This window comes from Dama dama, chromosome 33 (genome assembly GCF_033118175.1).
Source record: "Dama dama isolate Ldn47 chromosome 33, ASM3311817v1, whole genome shotgun sequence".
NCBI classification, from domain to species: domain Eukaryota; kingdom Metazoa; phylum Chordata; class Mammalia; order Artiodactyla; family Cervidae; genus Dama; species Dama dama.
Window position 1 is genome coordinate 21,043,866 of NC_083713.1, and position 16,980 is coordinate 21,060,845.

Genomic DNA, 16,980 nt, shown 5'->3' on the forward strand with positions numbered 1-16,980 from the left:
AAAGGAGATGTGAGAGGCATGGTTTCGATCCCTGGGTTGGAAAGATCCCCTGGAGAAGGGAATGGCAACCTACTCCAGTACTCTTGCCTGAAAAATTCCATGGACGGAGGAGCCTGGCAGGCTATAGTCCATGGAGTCAAAAGAGTAGGACACAGCTGAGGCAACTTAGCATGCACGCATGGGTCCTGAGAAAGTGTTGCAGTAAAGAAACCTGTTTAATTGCTTTCTTAAAATTTCCTGTTCTTACATGCCACTGGAACCCTGTTTTTTTCTGCCTAATAGTAATCTCATTCAGTGTTTTGGGAAACACTAGGAAACCATGGCTTGTGACTGCAGGAAGTGTCAGGTGAAATCTTGTATTTGCCAGTCTCTTCCCAAGGAACTCAAGTATTATTACATTGCCTCTTTTAAACTCCATACAACAAAACCCCTCTTGGAAATTTTCATCACTTATTTATGTCAGTTCTTAGGAAGCACCTGGGCTTTACAAGAGGGGAAGTCCTAGATCAGCTGGCCAAAGTGAAAGGTATAGACCTAGACCTGTTACGGTAGCTAGGCCCCAGGCTTTGATTTGTCACATATCTTTCCTTTATCGTCGCTACTTACCGTATATGTTTAAGAAAATGAAGGCCGTAGTTCAGCTGCAAGTGAAATGTGACTAATACAGGGAAGAGAGTGCATTTGCTCGGGGACACATGTCCGATAGTCAGAGACTGTTTGCAGCTTTCAGGGATTGCTGTAGCTCAGAAATTTTTGATTGGAGGATGGCTGCGTGCATGTTTTTAATGTTAACGTTCTTGGGTTACTGTATAGTGACAGATTTCAGTTTAAAGCACCTATCCAGTGGAAAATAACAAAATGGATTCTTCTGATATACTTGAAATAATACTGTAGTTAATAGCAATAAATTGTAGTTTCCAAGTATTGTATTTTATGATTTATCACATAGAAGTTTCTTTGGCTGCTAGTGTTTAATTATCTCTAATGGGCTTCCTGATGGTTAAGAGAAATTAGCCTGGTAGGCCAATATACTTCAGATTTTCATACTTACATGTCCCTGTTTTGGTAAGTATATATATAAAGGATTTCCTTAAGTTATATATTAATAAATAGAAATGCATGTAGTTTTAAAAAATTACTCTTTTGGTGCTTGCCAGGTCTGTGGATTTAAACTTTCTTCCATCAGTTGATCCTGAAACTGTTCTTCAGACAGGTAAGATGAGACAACGTAGTCGTTACTGATAATCATAATCCATTAAACCAGCCACATATTAATCAATAAGATAAACATGAATTGAGTACATATTATGTTGTAGAAATTCAAATTTTTCAAACTACTCTTTGGTTTAACCTAACAGTATATTAATATACTCTATATAATATTAAAAAATTATTAACAGTGATCGATTATCTTGAAATATTTGAATTCCTTTATCTGTGACTTGAAGATAAAAACTTCTGCTTCATTGTGTTGCTGTCAGGATTATTGAATATGGATTATGTCACTAACATTGTATTTTTATACATTTTCATATTTCATTCCCATAACAACTCCTAGAAAAACTAAGTATCATTTTCTCTATTTGAGGAAGCCAGGGCTTATAGATATTAAAAAACTTGTTCAAGATGAAATGATTATTAAGTTCCATCACCATAACACTAAAAACAAGGCATGAATCCAAAGCCACTTGTGCTATACACTCATCTCTGTGAAAACATGTAGCACCTTGCACGTAATGTGTGTGCACTTGTCCATAGCCACGTGATTTGTATATTCCAGTCCAAATAGTAGTTTCACAAATTCTGGAACACATTGGAATTTTTTCAAATGAAAATTCCTTAATTTTATTTATAATGTATTTTTCTAGTAATAGGGCATAATTCTAGTCCACCTGCATAGCAGGTAATGTTTTAAGCACTTTAAGTGCACTAACTCATTTATCCTTCCCCACAGCCCAGTGAAGTAGGTACTCTTGTCATCCCAGTGTTAAGATGGGGAAACTGAGGCAATAGGATCAGTAACTTATGCAGATTACACAACTGATAATGCTAAATTTGGTGCTCGAACCAAGGCAGTTTGGTTTCTAACTGTGGTCTTTGAAATCATTATCTAGTGCTGCTTCTGTAGTGGGAATGATATCCACAGGGAAAACATTAAAGGTAGCAGTCATCAAAATAGAAAAGATCATATGTATTCTGAACTTAATGACTTTTATGGATATATATATGTAAAGAATGTGTGTGTGTATATATATATAGAAAGACTTTGTGTCTTTAAAACAAGTATTTTTCCAATTATAAAGTGTGATAAAGAGTAAAGAAAAAAATTCTGAATATCGTTATTGTATACATTCCGTTTTCCTGAGTTTTTTAGTATGATTCGAGTCTTACTTACCTGAAAGAACAAAGAAATAATTGTAATCTGAGTAACTGCATATTTAGATGGTAAAATAGACTGTCAGTAAAAATATTACTTTAGATTAAAAATACCTAATATGATCTTTATATTTAACATTTTAAAAGTTGCTTAAGCCATTGAATTAAGAAACTTGTTACATTTGTATTTTAGAATTATCTTTATATGTCACTGAATCCTTTTTGTTTGTTATTGGCTTGGAAAGCAAAGATAGAAAATATAAAAGGGAGACTTTAAAACAATCTTGGATATTTTTCAGAAGTTGGAAATACCTCTAACTCATAAGAAAAAATGTTTATATTATTTAAATTTAGGACACTTTCTTTAATAAAATTGAAGAGGAAAGAATTTAAGTTTCTGTATTTTGGGCTCCTTAGTAATAATTATAGTTGTATTATCCTAGAAAAATAATTTACAGTTTATTCACTTTTAAAATTGTTAATATTATACATATAGCTTTAGATGTTGCACATTCTATAATTTTAATTTGTTTTGCATGAGTTATTTTTCTCCATGAGGTTGCTGTAATCAAAGAACATTGAATGCAATTTTTACATTAGTATAGCCCCTCATGATTCACAGTTAATATGTAGAGATTTATGTAGAGATTATTTGAATATTATTTTGTACCAGTAATGAAGACTTTGTCCCTTTAATCATTTCTTACACGCCAACATTTCTCAAAGGTGCTATGATTAAGGGTATGAATTAATACTGAAATCCTACAGCATATTGCTTAGTACTGTTTAGTACCATCAGACAAACATGCTAATTGGTACCATCAGACAGGAAGTCCCAGATTGTAATTGTGCTCTGAAGGGAAAGAGTGTTGGATGGCACACTATCCTGAGCAGTGAATTCAATAATAACAAGAACGTGATAGGAAAGATAGTTAGATCTAGAAAACATATGTGCTGCATGTATACTATATACTTACTATGTAGTATGATGTATATGGTATGTATATATGTATGACACTGGTCTTCCCTGAGTTACAACGTGGTTGCATCCTGATAAACCCATCATAAGTTGAAATATGTCAAAATGCATTTAATACACCTAAAGTATCAAGTGTCATAGCTTAGTCTAGCCTACCTTAAACATGTTCAGAACACTTAATTACCCTACAGTTGGGTGGAATCATCTAAAGCAAAGCCTGTTTTATAATACAGTGTTTAATATCTCATGTAATTTATTGAATAATGTACTGAAAGTGAGAAACAGAATAGTTATGCAATTATAGAGTGGTTGTCAGTATACCAGTTGTTTACCCTCATGATTGTGTAGCTGACTGCAAGCTGTGGCTCACTGCTGCTGCCGCCCAGCATCACAGAAGTATTATACTGCATGTTGCTAGCCCAGAAAAAGAAAAATTCAAAATTTGAAATATGGATTCAACTGAATGCAACATTATAAAGTCAGAAAATTGTAAATCAAACCATCACTAAGTCAAGGACTGTCTGTATATGATACAGTTATTATATAGAACATAGTGTATAGATAAACTAAATAGTGTATATCCATATGTGTCTGTATACTTGCAGTTTTCCTATTTATTTCTAAATAAATTGAAAAATTGCATTTTAGTACTTACAGACCTGTTAGGTAAACATAGGCAGGTATGTTCTAAAAATAAGGGACTAAAATTGAGAAGACTGAGAAATAAGATTTGTATTTCTTTATGGGTATTAATTGTAAGTATCTTTCATTTGTAAAGGGCATGAATTGTTATCCGAATTACAGCAGCGTCGATTTAATGGCTCAGATGGAGGGGTCTCATGGTCTCCTATGGATGATGAACTGCTTGCACAGCCACAGGTTATGAAATTACTAGATTCACTGCGAGAGCAATATACCCGCTACCAGGAAGTTTGTCGGCAACGAAGTAAGCGTACACAGTTAGAAGAGATTCAGCAGAAAGTGATGCAGGTAGGTGTCTGTTTGAATATCTTAAATTTTTAAAATCTAAATTTTTTTTTTTGTAATTTCTTCTCCATACCTGATTTTACACTAAGCCATATTTACACTGTATAGAGAACTTTAGATAGGTCAAACCAGACATTCAACTATTTTTACAATTAGTTCCGTTTAATTCAGTTCAATCACTCAGTCATGTCTGACTCTTTGCGACCCCATGGACTGTAGCACTCCAGGCCTCCCTGTCCATTGCCAACTCCCAGAGTTTACTGAAACTCATGTCCAACCAGCCATCTCATCCTCTGTCATCCTCTTCTCCTCCCGCCTTCAGTCTTTCTCAGCATCAGGGTCTTTTCCAATGAGTCAGTTCTTCACATCAGGTGGCCAAAGTATTGGAGTTTCAGCTTCAGCATCAGTCTTTCCAATGAATATTCAGGACTCATTTTCTTTAGGATGGACTGGTTGGATCTCATTGCAATCCAAGGGACTCTCAAGAGTTTTCTCCAACACCACAGTTCAGAAGCATCAGTTCTTCGGCACTCAGCTTTCTTTATAGTCCAGCTCTCACATCCATATATGACTACTGGAAAAACCATAGCCTTGACTAGGTGGACCTTTGTTGGCAAAGTAATGTCTCTGCTTTTTTAATATGCTGTCTAGATTGGTCATAGCTTTTCTTCCAGGGAGCAATCGTCTTTTAATTTCAGGGCTTCGTTCACCGTCTGCAGTGATTTGGGAGTCCAAAAAAATTAAAAAGTAAATTAAAAAAAATAATAAAGTCCAAAAAAAGCCTGTTGCTGTTTCCACTGTTTCCCCATCTATCTGCCATGAAGTAATGGGACCAGATGCCATGATCTTAGTTTTCTGAATGTTGAGTTTTAAGCCAGCTTTTTCACTCTCCTCTTTCACTTTCATCAAGAGGCTCTTTAGTTCCTCTTCACTTTCTGCCATAAGGGTGGTTACATCTGCATATCTGAGGTTATTGATATTTCTCCCAGCAGTCTTCATTCCAGCTTGTGCTTCCTCCAGCCCAGCGTTTCTCATGATGTACTCTGCATATAAGTTAAATTAGCAGGGTGACAATATACAGCCTTGAGGTACTCCTTTCCCTATTTGGAACCAGGCTGTTGCTCCATGTCCAGTTCTAACTGTTGCTTGCAGATTTCTCAAGAGGCAGGTCAGATGGTCTGGTATTTCCATCTCTTTAAGAATTTTCCATAGTTTGTTGTGATCCACACAGTCAAAGACTTTGGCATAGTCAATAAAGCAGAAATAGATGTTTTTCTAGAACTCTCTTGCTTTTTCAGTGGTCCAACAGATGTTGGCAATTTGATCTCTGATTCCTCTTCCTTTTCCAAATTCAGCTTGAACATCTGGAAGTTCATGGTTCTATACTGTTGAAGACTGACTTGGAGAATTTTGAGCATTACTTAGCTAGCGTGTGAGATGAGTGCAATTGTGTGGTAGTTTGAGCATTCTTTGGCATTGCCTTTCTTTGGGATTGGAATGAAAACTGACCTTTTCCAGTCCTGTGGCCACTGCTGCGTTTCCCAAATTTGCTGGCATATTGAATGCAGCACTTTCACAGCATCATCTTTTAGGATTTGAAATAGCTCAACTGGAACTCCATCACCTCCGCTAGCTTTGTTCATAGTGATGCTTCCTAAGGCCCACTTGACTTCACATTCCAGGATGTCTGGCTCTGGGTTGGTGATCACACCATCGTAATTATCTGGGTCATTAAGATCTTTTTTGTACAGTTCTTATGTGTATTCTTGCCACCTCTTCTTAATATCTTCTGCTTGTGTTAGGCCCATACCATTCCTGTCCTTTATTGAGCCCATCTTTGCATGAAAAGTTCCCTTGGTATCTCTGATTTTCTTGAAGAGCTCTCTAGACTTTCCCATTCTGTTGTTTTCCTCTTATTTCTTTGCACTGATCACTGAGGAATGCTTTGTTATCTCTCCTTGCTATTCTTTGGAACTCTGCATTCAAATGGGTATATCTTTCCTTTTCTCCTTTGCCTTTCCCTTGTTTTCTATTCATTGCTATTTGTAAGGCCTCCTCAGACAACCATTTTGCCTTTTTACATTTCTTTTCCTTGGGGATGGTCTTGATCCCTGCCTCCTGTACAATGTCATGAACTTCCATCCATAGTTCTTCAGGCACTCTGTGTATCAGATCTAATCCCTTGAATCTATTTGTCACTTCCACTGTATAATCATAAGGTCATGGTCTAGTGATTTTCCCCACTTCCTTCAATTTAAGTCTGAATTTGGCAATAAGGAGTTCATGGTCTGTGCCACCGTCAGCACCTGGTCTTGTTTTTGCTGACTGTATAGAGCTTCTCCATCTTTGGCTGCAAAGAATATAAGCAATCTGATTTTGGTGTTGACCATCTGGTCAATTAGTGTTGACATTTAAATTATATTATTTCTACAGTGATGTTGAGCACTCAGCTTACTGTATCAGAATGAGCTTCAAAAATAACTAGTTATCGGGAACATCTGTTGTGCTCTTTGTAGTCTTGTAATAAGTAACATTTTATTGTTCACCATGAATTTATTTTAAGTTTCTAATAACATTGCTTTTTTGTTATTAATGTAGGTGTTATGAAGAGATTTTCTATACTGGAGATATGATGACGTGTGATATGTTAACTGTAATATCATTTCGTTGCTTGTATGGTACTGATAGAAAACATGAAATATATTTAATACTTTAGAAATTCTTATTTCATTTTAAAATTGACTTTTGTAAGTAGACTGAAAACACTAAAAATCAGTACTTAGGGAGGTATTTCTGTATTTAGGCTACATTTTGTATTTTCATCTGCTGAATTATTAAGAAGTAAATCTTAACTTTTTTACTTTGAAAATCCAGATTAGAAGTGTGCCCGTGTTTTTAATATAGATTCATTCATTAGATAAGAATTTGTTAAGTGTTTATTATATAAAACATAGTGCTTTTTCTGAAGGATATAAATTTGCGTTTTGCTATACTAGGCTTAAGAGGGGAGACAGTGTTAGGTGTCCCGAGGGAATGACTGCAGTGCTGTGGGCATTCATAGGGTGGATCATTCCTCTGCTGGCAGGTGATGTGGTAAGACTTAGTGGAAAAAGGCAGTGCGTGAGCTTATCCCCCAGAATGGGTAACATCTACTTTAGATTTCAAAGGAGAATTGGCATCCCGTGGAGGAGAAAGGATCGGATTAGTAAATAATAACAGCATTAAATCCCAGGATCTACTGAAGACAAAGGCAGTCATAGGTACCAGGAAGTGTTTGGCCCGTAATCATGAAGCATGGTCCGTGAGCATGAGCTGAATCCCTGTTCCTCCATGTATTTGCTGTGTGATCCTGGTCACGTTTTTACCACCTGAACCTCAATTTCACTTCCTTCTTTCTTTTTCCCCTTCCTCTCTTTCTTTCTCTTCCTTCTTTCTTTCACATGTAAAACAGGGATAATAGGACCTCTTTTGAAAGAACCCAGCACTCAGCTAATGGTGCCTATTTTATTTATTCCCAGTGAACTAGATTCTAGTCTAGAATTCTCGTTCAGCTGTTGGAAAACTTGTTCTGTGAAGGGCCAAATGGTAAATGTTTACGCTCTTTGGTTCATACAGTTTTCTTGCTGCTTGGCTATTTAACTGCTGTTGTGATGCATAGTTATTATGTAAACAAATGTGTTTGGCTGTGCTCCAGTAAAACTTCATCAGAACAAGTGGGGACTTCCTTGACAGTCCAGTGGTTAAGACTCCAGGCTTCTAGTGCCCAGGGCACCGGTTTGATCCCTGGTCGAGGAACTAAGATCCTGCATGTCATGGGTGCGGCTAAAATTCAAGGAACTAAGATCCTACATATCATGGATATGGCCAAAATAAAAAATAAAAAGTAAAATTAGATTATTAAAAAGTAAAAAGAAATGGCAGGCTAGAATTGTCCTGCAGGCAGTAGTTTGCTGACCCCTGACTAGAGCATTAGGGAATCATGGGGAAGAAGGCTTGAAAGGAAGGAAGGAATTGGATCATGGAAGATCTTGAATTCCAGGCAAAATGATTCACGCTTTATCTCATGATAACTACATACAAACTGAAGCTTCCTGAGCATGTGTTAATTATATATAGCTTTTTCTACGTAATATATTCATAAATTAAAGATAGCTTTTATTAAACTCAGATGAACTTTAGCTGAGTAGCTTGAGAGTAGCTTTGAAAACCATAAAGATGGAATAGCATAGTGGTATAAAGTGCCCTGGTCACCTGTGTCCACACCTTCTTCTGCCACATCCAAGTTGTTTGATCTTGGGAAGGAAGTCTCAGTGCCCTAGCTTCCTCCTCAGTAAACTGAGGAAAACAACATCAGTAATAATAATACCTAGTTAATAGGGCTGTTAAAAGAGGTTAAGAAGATTTAATTTAATAAGTGTTTAGTGCCTGGCACATAATGAGTTTTTATTAATAATAGCATTTTCTCACCTATTAAAAGAAAATGAGTATCTATTCTACAATACTGTGACATTGTGCCTGGTGGAATGCAATGGTGAGTAAAAACAGACAAGGTCCCACTCTTTGGTACATGGTTACATAATTACAGAAATAGCTGTAAAATTGCAACCATGCCAAGTCCCAAGGACAGTGAAGGGAGGAAGGTTGAGAAATAAGACAGTATCAGAGATGAAGCATTTCTGACTTGCAAGAGTTATTGGATGGTCGTGGTCTCTAGTTAGGGAACTTTGGACAGGGCTTGGGTTTATGTGCAGATGGGAAAGGTGTGGAAAATCATGAGTTTGACTTTAGACATGTTTAGACATTTCAGGGGACTTTGAGACAGCTAAGAAAAGATATATAAAGGTAGTCCCAAACAGGTCCAGAAATGAGAATTCTGGGCTTGTGTATCATCTGTATGATGATGAATAGTAATTAAAACACTCATGGGGTGAGTTGCCCAGGAAAGGAGCTCAGAGTAGGTGAGAGGAGGGCTTTTTAACTGAGCTTTGAGGAACTCCAGCATTTAGTGACAAGATAGAGGAGCATATTCCTGAAGGCAGTGAAGGATTGGCCAGAGATGAAGAAGAAAAGTATAAAGAGCTGTGTATTCTGAAAACCCAAAGAAGGAAACATGTCAAGGAAGGAGTTGGGAACCCTCTCGAATGCTGCTGGAAGGTGGAATAAGAGGACGACTGAACGCATCCACTGAGAATCCATAAGATCCCGGTTGTTGGTGATGGCAGGGCAGGCAGTGGCAGGGCCAGGAGCACGTTGGAGTGAACTCAGGTTTGAGAGTGGAATGTGGTCGAGGAGACGCTGAGTGTAGAGAACTCATTGAGAATGTTGTCTCCGAAGGAAAGATGAGAAATAGAGCAATGACTAGAAGTGGGAGTGTGTTCATTTGCTAGGTGTGCTGTAATGAAATATTACAAGATAGCGGACTTAACAGAAATTTGTTTTCTCTTTGTTCTAGAGGCTAAAACCCCAAGATCAGGGAGTTAGTAGGGTTGATTCCACCTGGGTCAGTGAGGGAATGATCTGTGCCAGGCCTGTCTCCTTGGCACGTTGTAGCCTTCTTCTCCCGGTTTCCTCACATCATCTTCCCTCTGTACCTGTCTGTGTTTGAACTTTGTCTCCTTTTAAGAACACCAGTCAGATTAGGGCCCACTTTAATAACCTCATTTTAATTTAACCGCCTCTTTAAAGAACTCTGTCTTCGAATAAATATTCGTGATTACATCCTGAAGTACTGGGACTTAGGACTTCAACTCATTGGTGGAGGGCTCGAGGGCACAGTTCAGCCCCCAGCTGGAATCAAGTGTAGTTTGTTTGTTTGTCTGTTTTTGTAATATGGAAAACTAAGAGGCTTAGTTTGGAGGAGGCAAGTTTCTGTTTGGAGGGAGGAGTTGAATATGCTAGAGAGAAAGAATAATTAATACTATCAAGTTTGTGACAAGGTGGAAGTGAATGGACTCCAAAGCAGAACTGAGAGGATTAGCTTTAGAATGGAAGAGGGAGAACTCTGTTGTAACAGCAGGGAAGTGGGTGGGGTGAATTCAGAGTTACTTCTGTGTGTGTCAGGCATTGAGAAGATGCCTGAGCTCCTGAGAGGTGAGGTGTTTTCTGTAAGGTAAGAGACAAACGCGATCTGCCTTGTGGTAGAGGTTTGGAGGCAGGGCAGGGGTGGAAAGAACAGTGGTTAAAGATGATTAGAGGTTTAAATGGAGTGGGAATAATTCAGATTTTTTTTTTTTTTTTTTTTGAGATTGTAAGAGTGAAATTACCATGCATGTATAGATGTGTTTTTAGATAGTGTTGGCCTTAATTTTATGGTGGAAACTTTCTGGCCTATTCTTGTCTGTTAACATGCAGGCACCGGAGGATGTGGGTGATGGGATTCCTCCAGCATTTGTGCTTTGCTCTGTGGGATCAGGAGCAAAGGTGTTAGTGCATTTTTGAAATGATGGGCCAACTCAAATGGATACAGAGTAAAGAAACTAGAGAAAAGAGATGAGGATTCTTAAAATGATGGTGATGATGGCAATGAGTTTATAATTAAAAACAACCTCGTTTCAATTCCATTTTCTTTATGAGAATTACATGTAAATTCAAAAATTAATATTCACCACAGGATGTTTTCTATACTTTGTTTTTCACAGGTCACATTTTAGGGAAAGATCTATTTTTCTTGCCAAAATGATTACTTAAGTTTAGCTATTTAGTAACATATCATGTCAGCACACACAGTATAAACTACCATCTTCAACCTTGCAAATTTGGGGGAAATGAAATTTCTTGCCCTTGTAAAAATAATCATAAAGTTGACTACCTCTGCTTATGTAGAATTAATGAAAGTGAAAATTTTCCAGATTTCTTTTTTCAGTGACTTATCAATGAAAACAGAACATAATGAAAAAGAAACCAACAGCTCTAATAGATGAACTATATGATAAGTAGTAACTATTGCAGTTATCCATCACTTATTCTCCACAGTTCAGACTGGTAGCATTAGGCTTCATATGGAATGCAGAAGTACTCTATGTTGCTGCCACTACATTTTAAAATAAGATTTCACATGCTTCTGGATAGGAGGTGATACCACATCACTGAAATAAGCTATTGTTATTCTGATTGTTTATTATGGCAGTAATTTTGACTAGCATTGCAGATATTTCTAGAATCATCTGTGTGATTTTCTTCCTTTGTAAAAAGGAACCATAGATGCAAATAGGATGCACTCTCAGTTGCATAAGTATGCAGCTGGAGGCTGTGATCCCAGTTCTCCATATTCTTTCTTCTGGCCAGATGCTTCACATTTGCTTGCTATGCTCTCCTGCCTGATTTGACCTCATATACGTCTAGAAATTCTCTCATGTAGTTTTTGGAAGTCAGCCTGGCCGGGAATAAATGTTAGATAGTCACATACATTTTTGGCCTCTTCAGATCCTATCATGGTGGATTTTAAGAGCACATCTCCAAGGTTATACTTTGCATATAAACATAACCATTTGAGAGGTCACATTGATAAGGATTATGCATGAAACTGTGTTTGCTTTAATATTCGTATGGACTGAACAATAGGTCCTGATTGAAATTAAGTTTTATAACCCATTTTGGCAAACCACCATCATTAATGCATTTACATACACTTGTTTACTGGGGCATCAACCTCAATTTGCATCATTTTTATTAGAAATAGTCATACATTTATGGTGTGCCTGTTACTGATGGTGCATTCTAAGGGAAATTACTTTCAGCATATGTTAAAACTATATGCACATGTGACTGTATAACTGAGTTTGTGTGTGTGTGTATGCCAAAGAGATGTCTTTGCTGTTCTTAAAGTTTATTTTTAAATTTATGGCCCTTTGAAAGTTCTCTGTTAATGAGTTGTTTTTCTCCAGTTACCATGATTTGTAATAACCTGCTTCTTTTGTTTCTAGAGTTTACATGTTTTCTAGAGTCTTAAAGTTTAAATGTTTAAATAATATTGTCTTAGGTTTTTAAAAATAATGTACATTTTAACAGTTAAAATTTTTGAGTTATTTTCATTCCATCTTTATTTTTAGAATTTAGACATTTTCAGTGAAATAATTTATCACTTGTTTAAAATACTTAAATGCTACTATATAGCTTTTATATTCATAATACATCGTAATAAATGAGAAGCAGATGAACCCCCCCAGGTGAATGGAAACTTGTTTCAAAGTGTTTACATGCTCTTACTTAAAACACTTAAATGCTCCTACTTAAAACTGTCTCTCTCTCTTAGATTGATTTGTTTAGGGGGAGGGTCTGTGGAGAGTCTTCACTGCTGCACTCCATCTTCCTCTTGTTGCAGGGACGATAGCTGCTCTTGGTTGTCGTGTGTGAGCTGCTCATTGCAGTGGCTTCTCTTGGTGCAGGGTCCAAGGTCTGGGTGCACTGGCTTCAGGAGTTGCAGCGTGTGAGCTCAGCAGTTGCGGCTTACAGGCTCTAGAGTGCGGCGTTAGCAGTTGTGGTGCTCAGGCTTAGTAGTTTTGCGGCATGTGGAGTCTTCCCGGACCAGGGATCGAACTGGTGTCCCTTGCGTTGCAAGGCAGATTTTTAACCCCTGAACCACCAAGGAAGCCCAAAACTCTCTTCTTCTTCTTTCCATTTTTTAAAAGCATAGAATAAAACAGTTAGTTCAGGGATTTGCTTAAGAAATACATGGATTTTATTGTAAAAATGTAGATATGAGACAAAGTTTATAAAGAGTGATAAACAGAAGGAGCTTTTTCCTTCAGAACAAGTGAGAAAAGCAAAGAGACTAACAACTGTCCATACCATCCTCTGTGCTCAAATATCTTACATAGTGACTATAATCGTGACAACAGTTCTGTACAGTAGGAAGCGTTGGCACATCTTAAATGTGATGGACCAGAGTCTTTGACCTCCTAGGGGCAGAGCCAGAATTCAGATTTCAGAGTCATGTTTAGTGCTTTCTCTAGACCGAACTGCTTATCTGTCTCTTGTGAAAGAGTGATACTTTCCACAGGCTGGTGGACACAAACAGGAGCCTAGTACCCTGCCCCTTCAAAAACAGCTCATACAAAAGAAGAAAGCAGAAAATGTGGAGATGTTGAGGAACATTGTATTCTAAAGAGCATCTGCTGCTAGGGGTTTGCAGATGAATTTAGGACTCTGAAAGCATGAATTTAACAAAGAAAATCATAGCAGTGAGGTTATTCCAGTGAGTCGAAAATAATACTTAAACTTTTTTTGTTGTTGCTCCCTAGTAGTAAAACCGTGTAGAAAAGGTAGAAACTACGAATATATTAATATTTAAGATACTGGGACAAAAAAGGGGACAGGCACCAAAAGATAAATCCCGAAAGAATGGCATATTATTCGTAAGCAAACATTCACAATTTATTTATTCTAATATTTAGAAACATATCTGAAGAGATTTCTGTTTTAAACTTGGTGAAAGTATTTTAAAAGCAGTACTCAGCTATGTAGAGTGCAAAACCAGAAACAGAAAGGCTGGTTGGGAGGCTACTACAGGGATCTCGGTAAGGCCTGAAGCAGGCTTAGATGCAGTTTTATTTTGAAAGTCAAAACAACAGGATTCTAAGGGTATCAGATATGCAGGACGTAAGAGAGAAAAAAAAGGAGCAAAAAATGACTCAGAGGGATTTTGGCTTGAGAATATCGCTCCAAATTATAACTTAAAAATGTGTAATTTGTAATAATGCTTTTTAAAGTATTCTTATTATGTAGGAAGTTTCAAAATTAAAAAGAAATAGCAACAGTAATCATAAGAATGTTGTTTTTATTTGGATCAACAGTGTAAGAAGTTCAGACAAATCAGAAGCATCCAGGCCCTTGGAAATGAAAAACAACTCTATTTAAAAAATAGATCAAAAGAAAAATAAACAGTTCAGTAGAAAACGTAAGACCAAAATCATCAGCATGAGATGAATCTTGAAAGATGAAAAAGAGGTCAGGAAGAGAAGGGGCTGAAAGATTTCAGGCAGCAGGACAGCCCATGTTAAAGCAAGGCTAGTGAGAGAGCGTGGCATCCTTGAGGAGCCCTGAATGTACAGGGTGGGCTCGGTTAGGGAGGAAATGGTGACGCCTGGACCAGGGCCCGCTATCCATGGCATCGAATGACGTCGTATGCCACGCCAGCTAGCCACACTGCATCCCGAATGCCCAACAGAACCACACCGGGGGAGAGATTTCACCAAAGATGAGCATTCAGTCTACATGGAAAGGTTTTTATTTAGTATGTGCTGCTTTTCCCCTCCAGTTATTAACAAACAGTAAGTCTTACTCGTTTTTTTTTTTTTTTCTTTTTAGCCAATCTGTGTTAGAAAATATAAAATCAAAAAGTAAATCACATCTGCTTTGTTTCCAGAAAACTTTCCCCTAATTTTAGTCAACTTGGTATCATACACCTAGGAACTCACCAACATTCTTATGCTCTAACTAGTTTTTTTCTTAGTTACTGTCTCTAACCCACTTTTGTAATAAACATAAATGATTTCAAATTAAATGTAATCATTGCTACATTGTTTTGCTTGACTATTTACCCATCTCATCTCTTCCATTAAGGTTGAAGTAGGCTGAGGGCAAGAACCCCATTACAAGAGTTTTTTGGAAATGACAAAAAATATGTTGGTTGTCAGATACTATTTCTCCCAGAGCTACTGTGTCGGTGTTTCTCAATAAATTGCACCAAGACTCTCAGAAAATAAAAATTATAAACAAATTAAAGCAATAGTATACATATGTTGTGAAGGTTTATTTTCAGTTGACTTTCATGACTTGAATGTCTCACACAGAAAGAAGTGTTTTAGAGAGTAATTTTATAACATATATTAGCCATTAACATTACAAGGTCATTGGACCCAGGATGTCATTGAAAACATTTTCTAAGAAAACAATAGAGGATTGGAGAAAAATTCTATTGCATAACTGATGTATAATAATCATGTTTAAATTACTCAGATGCTCAACAATAGGGAACCGGAGCTGTGAAAACAGGTATAGTAGTTACTTGACGTAGGACGTTACCTACTTAGCTTTTAGTGGTGTTGGTTTATTGGATGGTTTGGTTGGACAGATGAGAGAGCAAGAGGGTGAGGCAGGCAAGGAGGTTGGCCTTCTTAAGAGGTTTAGAACCACTGAAAATTATAACAACTATAGCCACGTGGAAAGTGAAAAGCCCAAGAGAGAAATTACTTGTATTCTGTGAGATCGACTATAGCACTTAAATCTGGAGTAACATATGAAAATTAAATGCATGTGAAAAATTAATGAAGGGAAATACACATGATTATTCCTTAGGTTGGGGTTATTGTTATTGTTAAGTCACTCAGTCGTGTCTGACTCTTTGCAATCCCATGGACTGCAGCACACCAGGCCTCCTTGTCCTTCACTATATTCTGGAGTTTGTGAAAACTCATGTCCATTGAGTCGGTGATGCCATCCGACCGTCTCATCCTCTTCTCTTCCTGCCTTCAATCTTTCCCAGTATCAGGGTCTTTTCCAGTGAGTCAACTCTTCACATCAGGTGGCCAAAGTACTGGAGCTTCAGCATCAGTCCTTCCAATGAATATTCAGGACTAATTTCCTTTAGGATTGACTGGTTTGATTTCCATGCTGTCCAGGGGACTCTCAAGAGTCTTCTCCAGGACCACAGTTCAAAAGCATTAATTCTTCGGCACTCAGCCTTCTTTATGGTCCAACTCGCACATCTGACTGCTGGAAAAAGCATAGCTTTAACTGTATGGGCCTTTGTGGGCACAGTGATGTCTCTGTCTAGGTGTGTCACAACTTTTCTTGCAAGGAGCAAGTGTCTTTTAATTTCATGGCTTCAGTCACCATCCTCAGTGATTTTGGAGTCCCAAGAAAATAGTCTATTACTGTTTCCATTTTTCTCCATCTGTTTATCATGAAGTGATGGTACCAGATGCCATGATCATAGTTCTCTGAATGTTGAGTTTTAAGCCAGCTTTTTCACTCTCCTCTTTCACCTTCATCAAGAGTCTCTTTAGTTCCTCTTCGTGTTCTGCCGCAAGGGTGGTGTCATCTGCATATCTGAGGTTATTGATATTTCTCCCAGCAATCTTGATTTCAACTTGAATTTCATCTAGCCTGGCATTTCACATGGTGTACTCTGCGTGTAAGTTAAATAAGTAGGGTGACAATATACAGCCTTGACGTAATCCTTTCCCAATTTTGAACCAGTCCGTTGTTCCATGTCTGGTTCTGACTTTTGCTTCTTGACCTGTATACAGGTTTCTCAGGAGGCAGGTATGATGCGGTGGTTTTATATAATTATTAAAACTACATAAATTCTTAGATTTTAAAGTAAATATATATTAACCTGGTAGTAGCTATGGAATGCACCATGGGTCTGTGATAAGATAAGCCTGTCTCACTGAATCTCTAGTATTACTTTGCTGTGTGTGTGTGAGTGTGTATGTGCATGCATGTGTGCATGCCTGCTTAGTCTCTTAAGCATGTTTGACTCTTTGCAGAGACATCCTTATTCATTTCTGGGGAGCTATGCTAAGTTAAGATTTAGGGCATAACCATGTATCTGTCGTTGAATTTCTGTTTTGAATTTAGCTTACTAAGTAATAATTCAGCTTGGTCCAGCTGGGTACTATTTTTTTCTGTTAGAA

General features: G+C 37.5%; 1 protein-coding gene across 2 annotated transcripts in view; it reads left to right on the top strand.

Annotated features, from left to right (window-relative positions):
* Positions 1-16,980, top strand: part of SESTD1 (SEC14 and spectrin domain containing 1) — a 134,349-nt gene that overhangs the window by 88,781 nt on the left and 28,588 nt on the right. For both annotated transcript variants that reach the window (XM_061135397.1, XM_061135398.1), the window contains exons 8-9: positions 1,158-1,213; positions 4,134-4,345. In XM_061135397.1, coding sequence (XP_060991380.1) covers positions 1,158-1,213; positions 4,134-4,345 — 268 coding nt within the window. The remainder of the gene's footprint in view (positions 1-1,157; positions 1,214-4,133; positions 4,346-16,980) is intronic.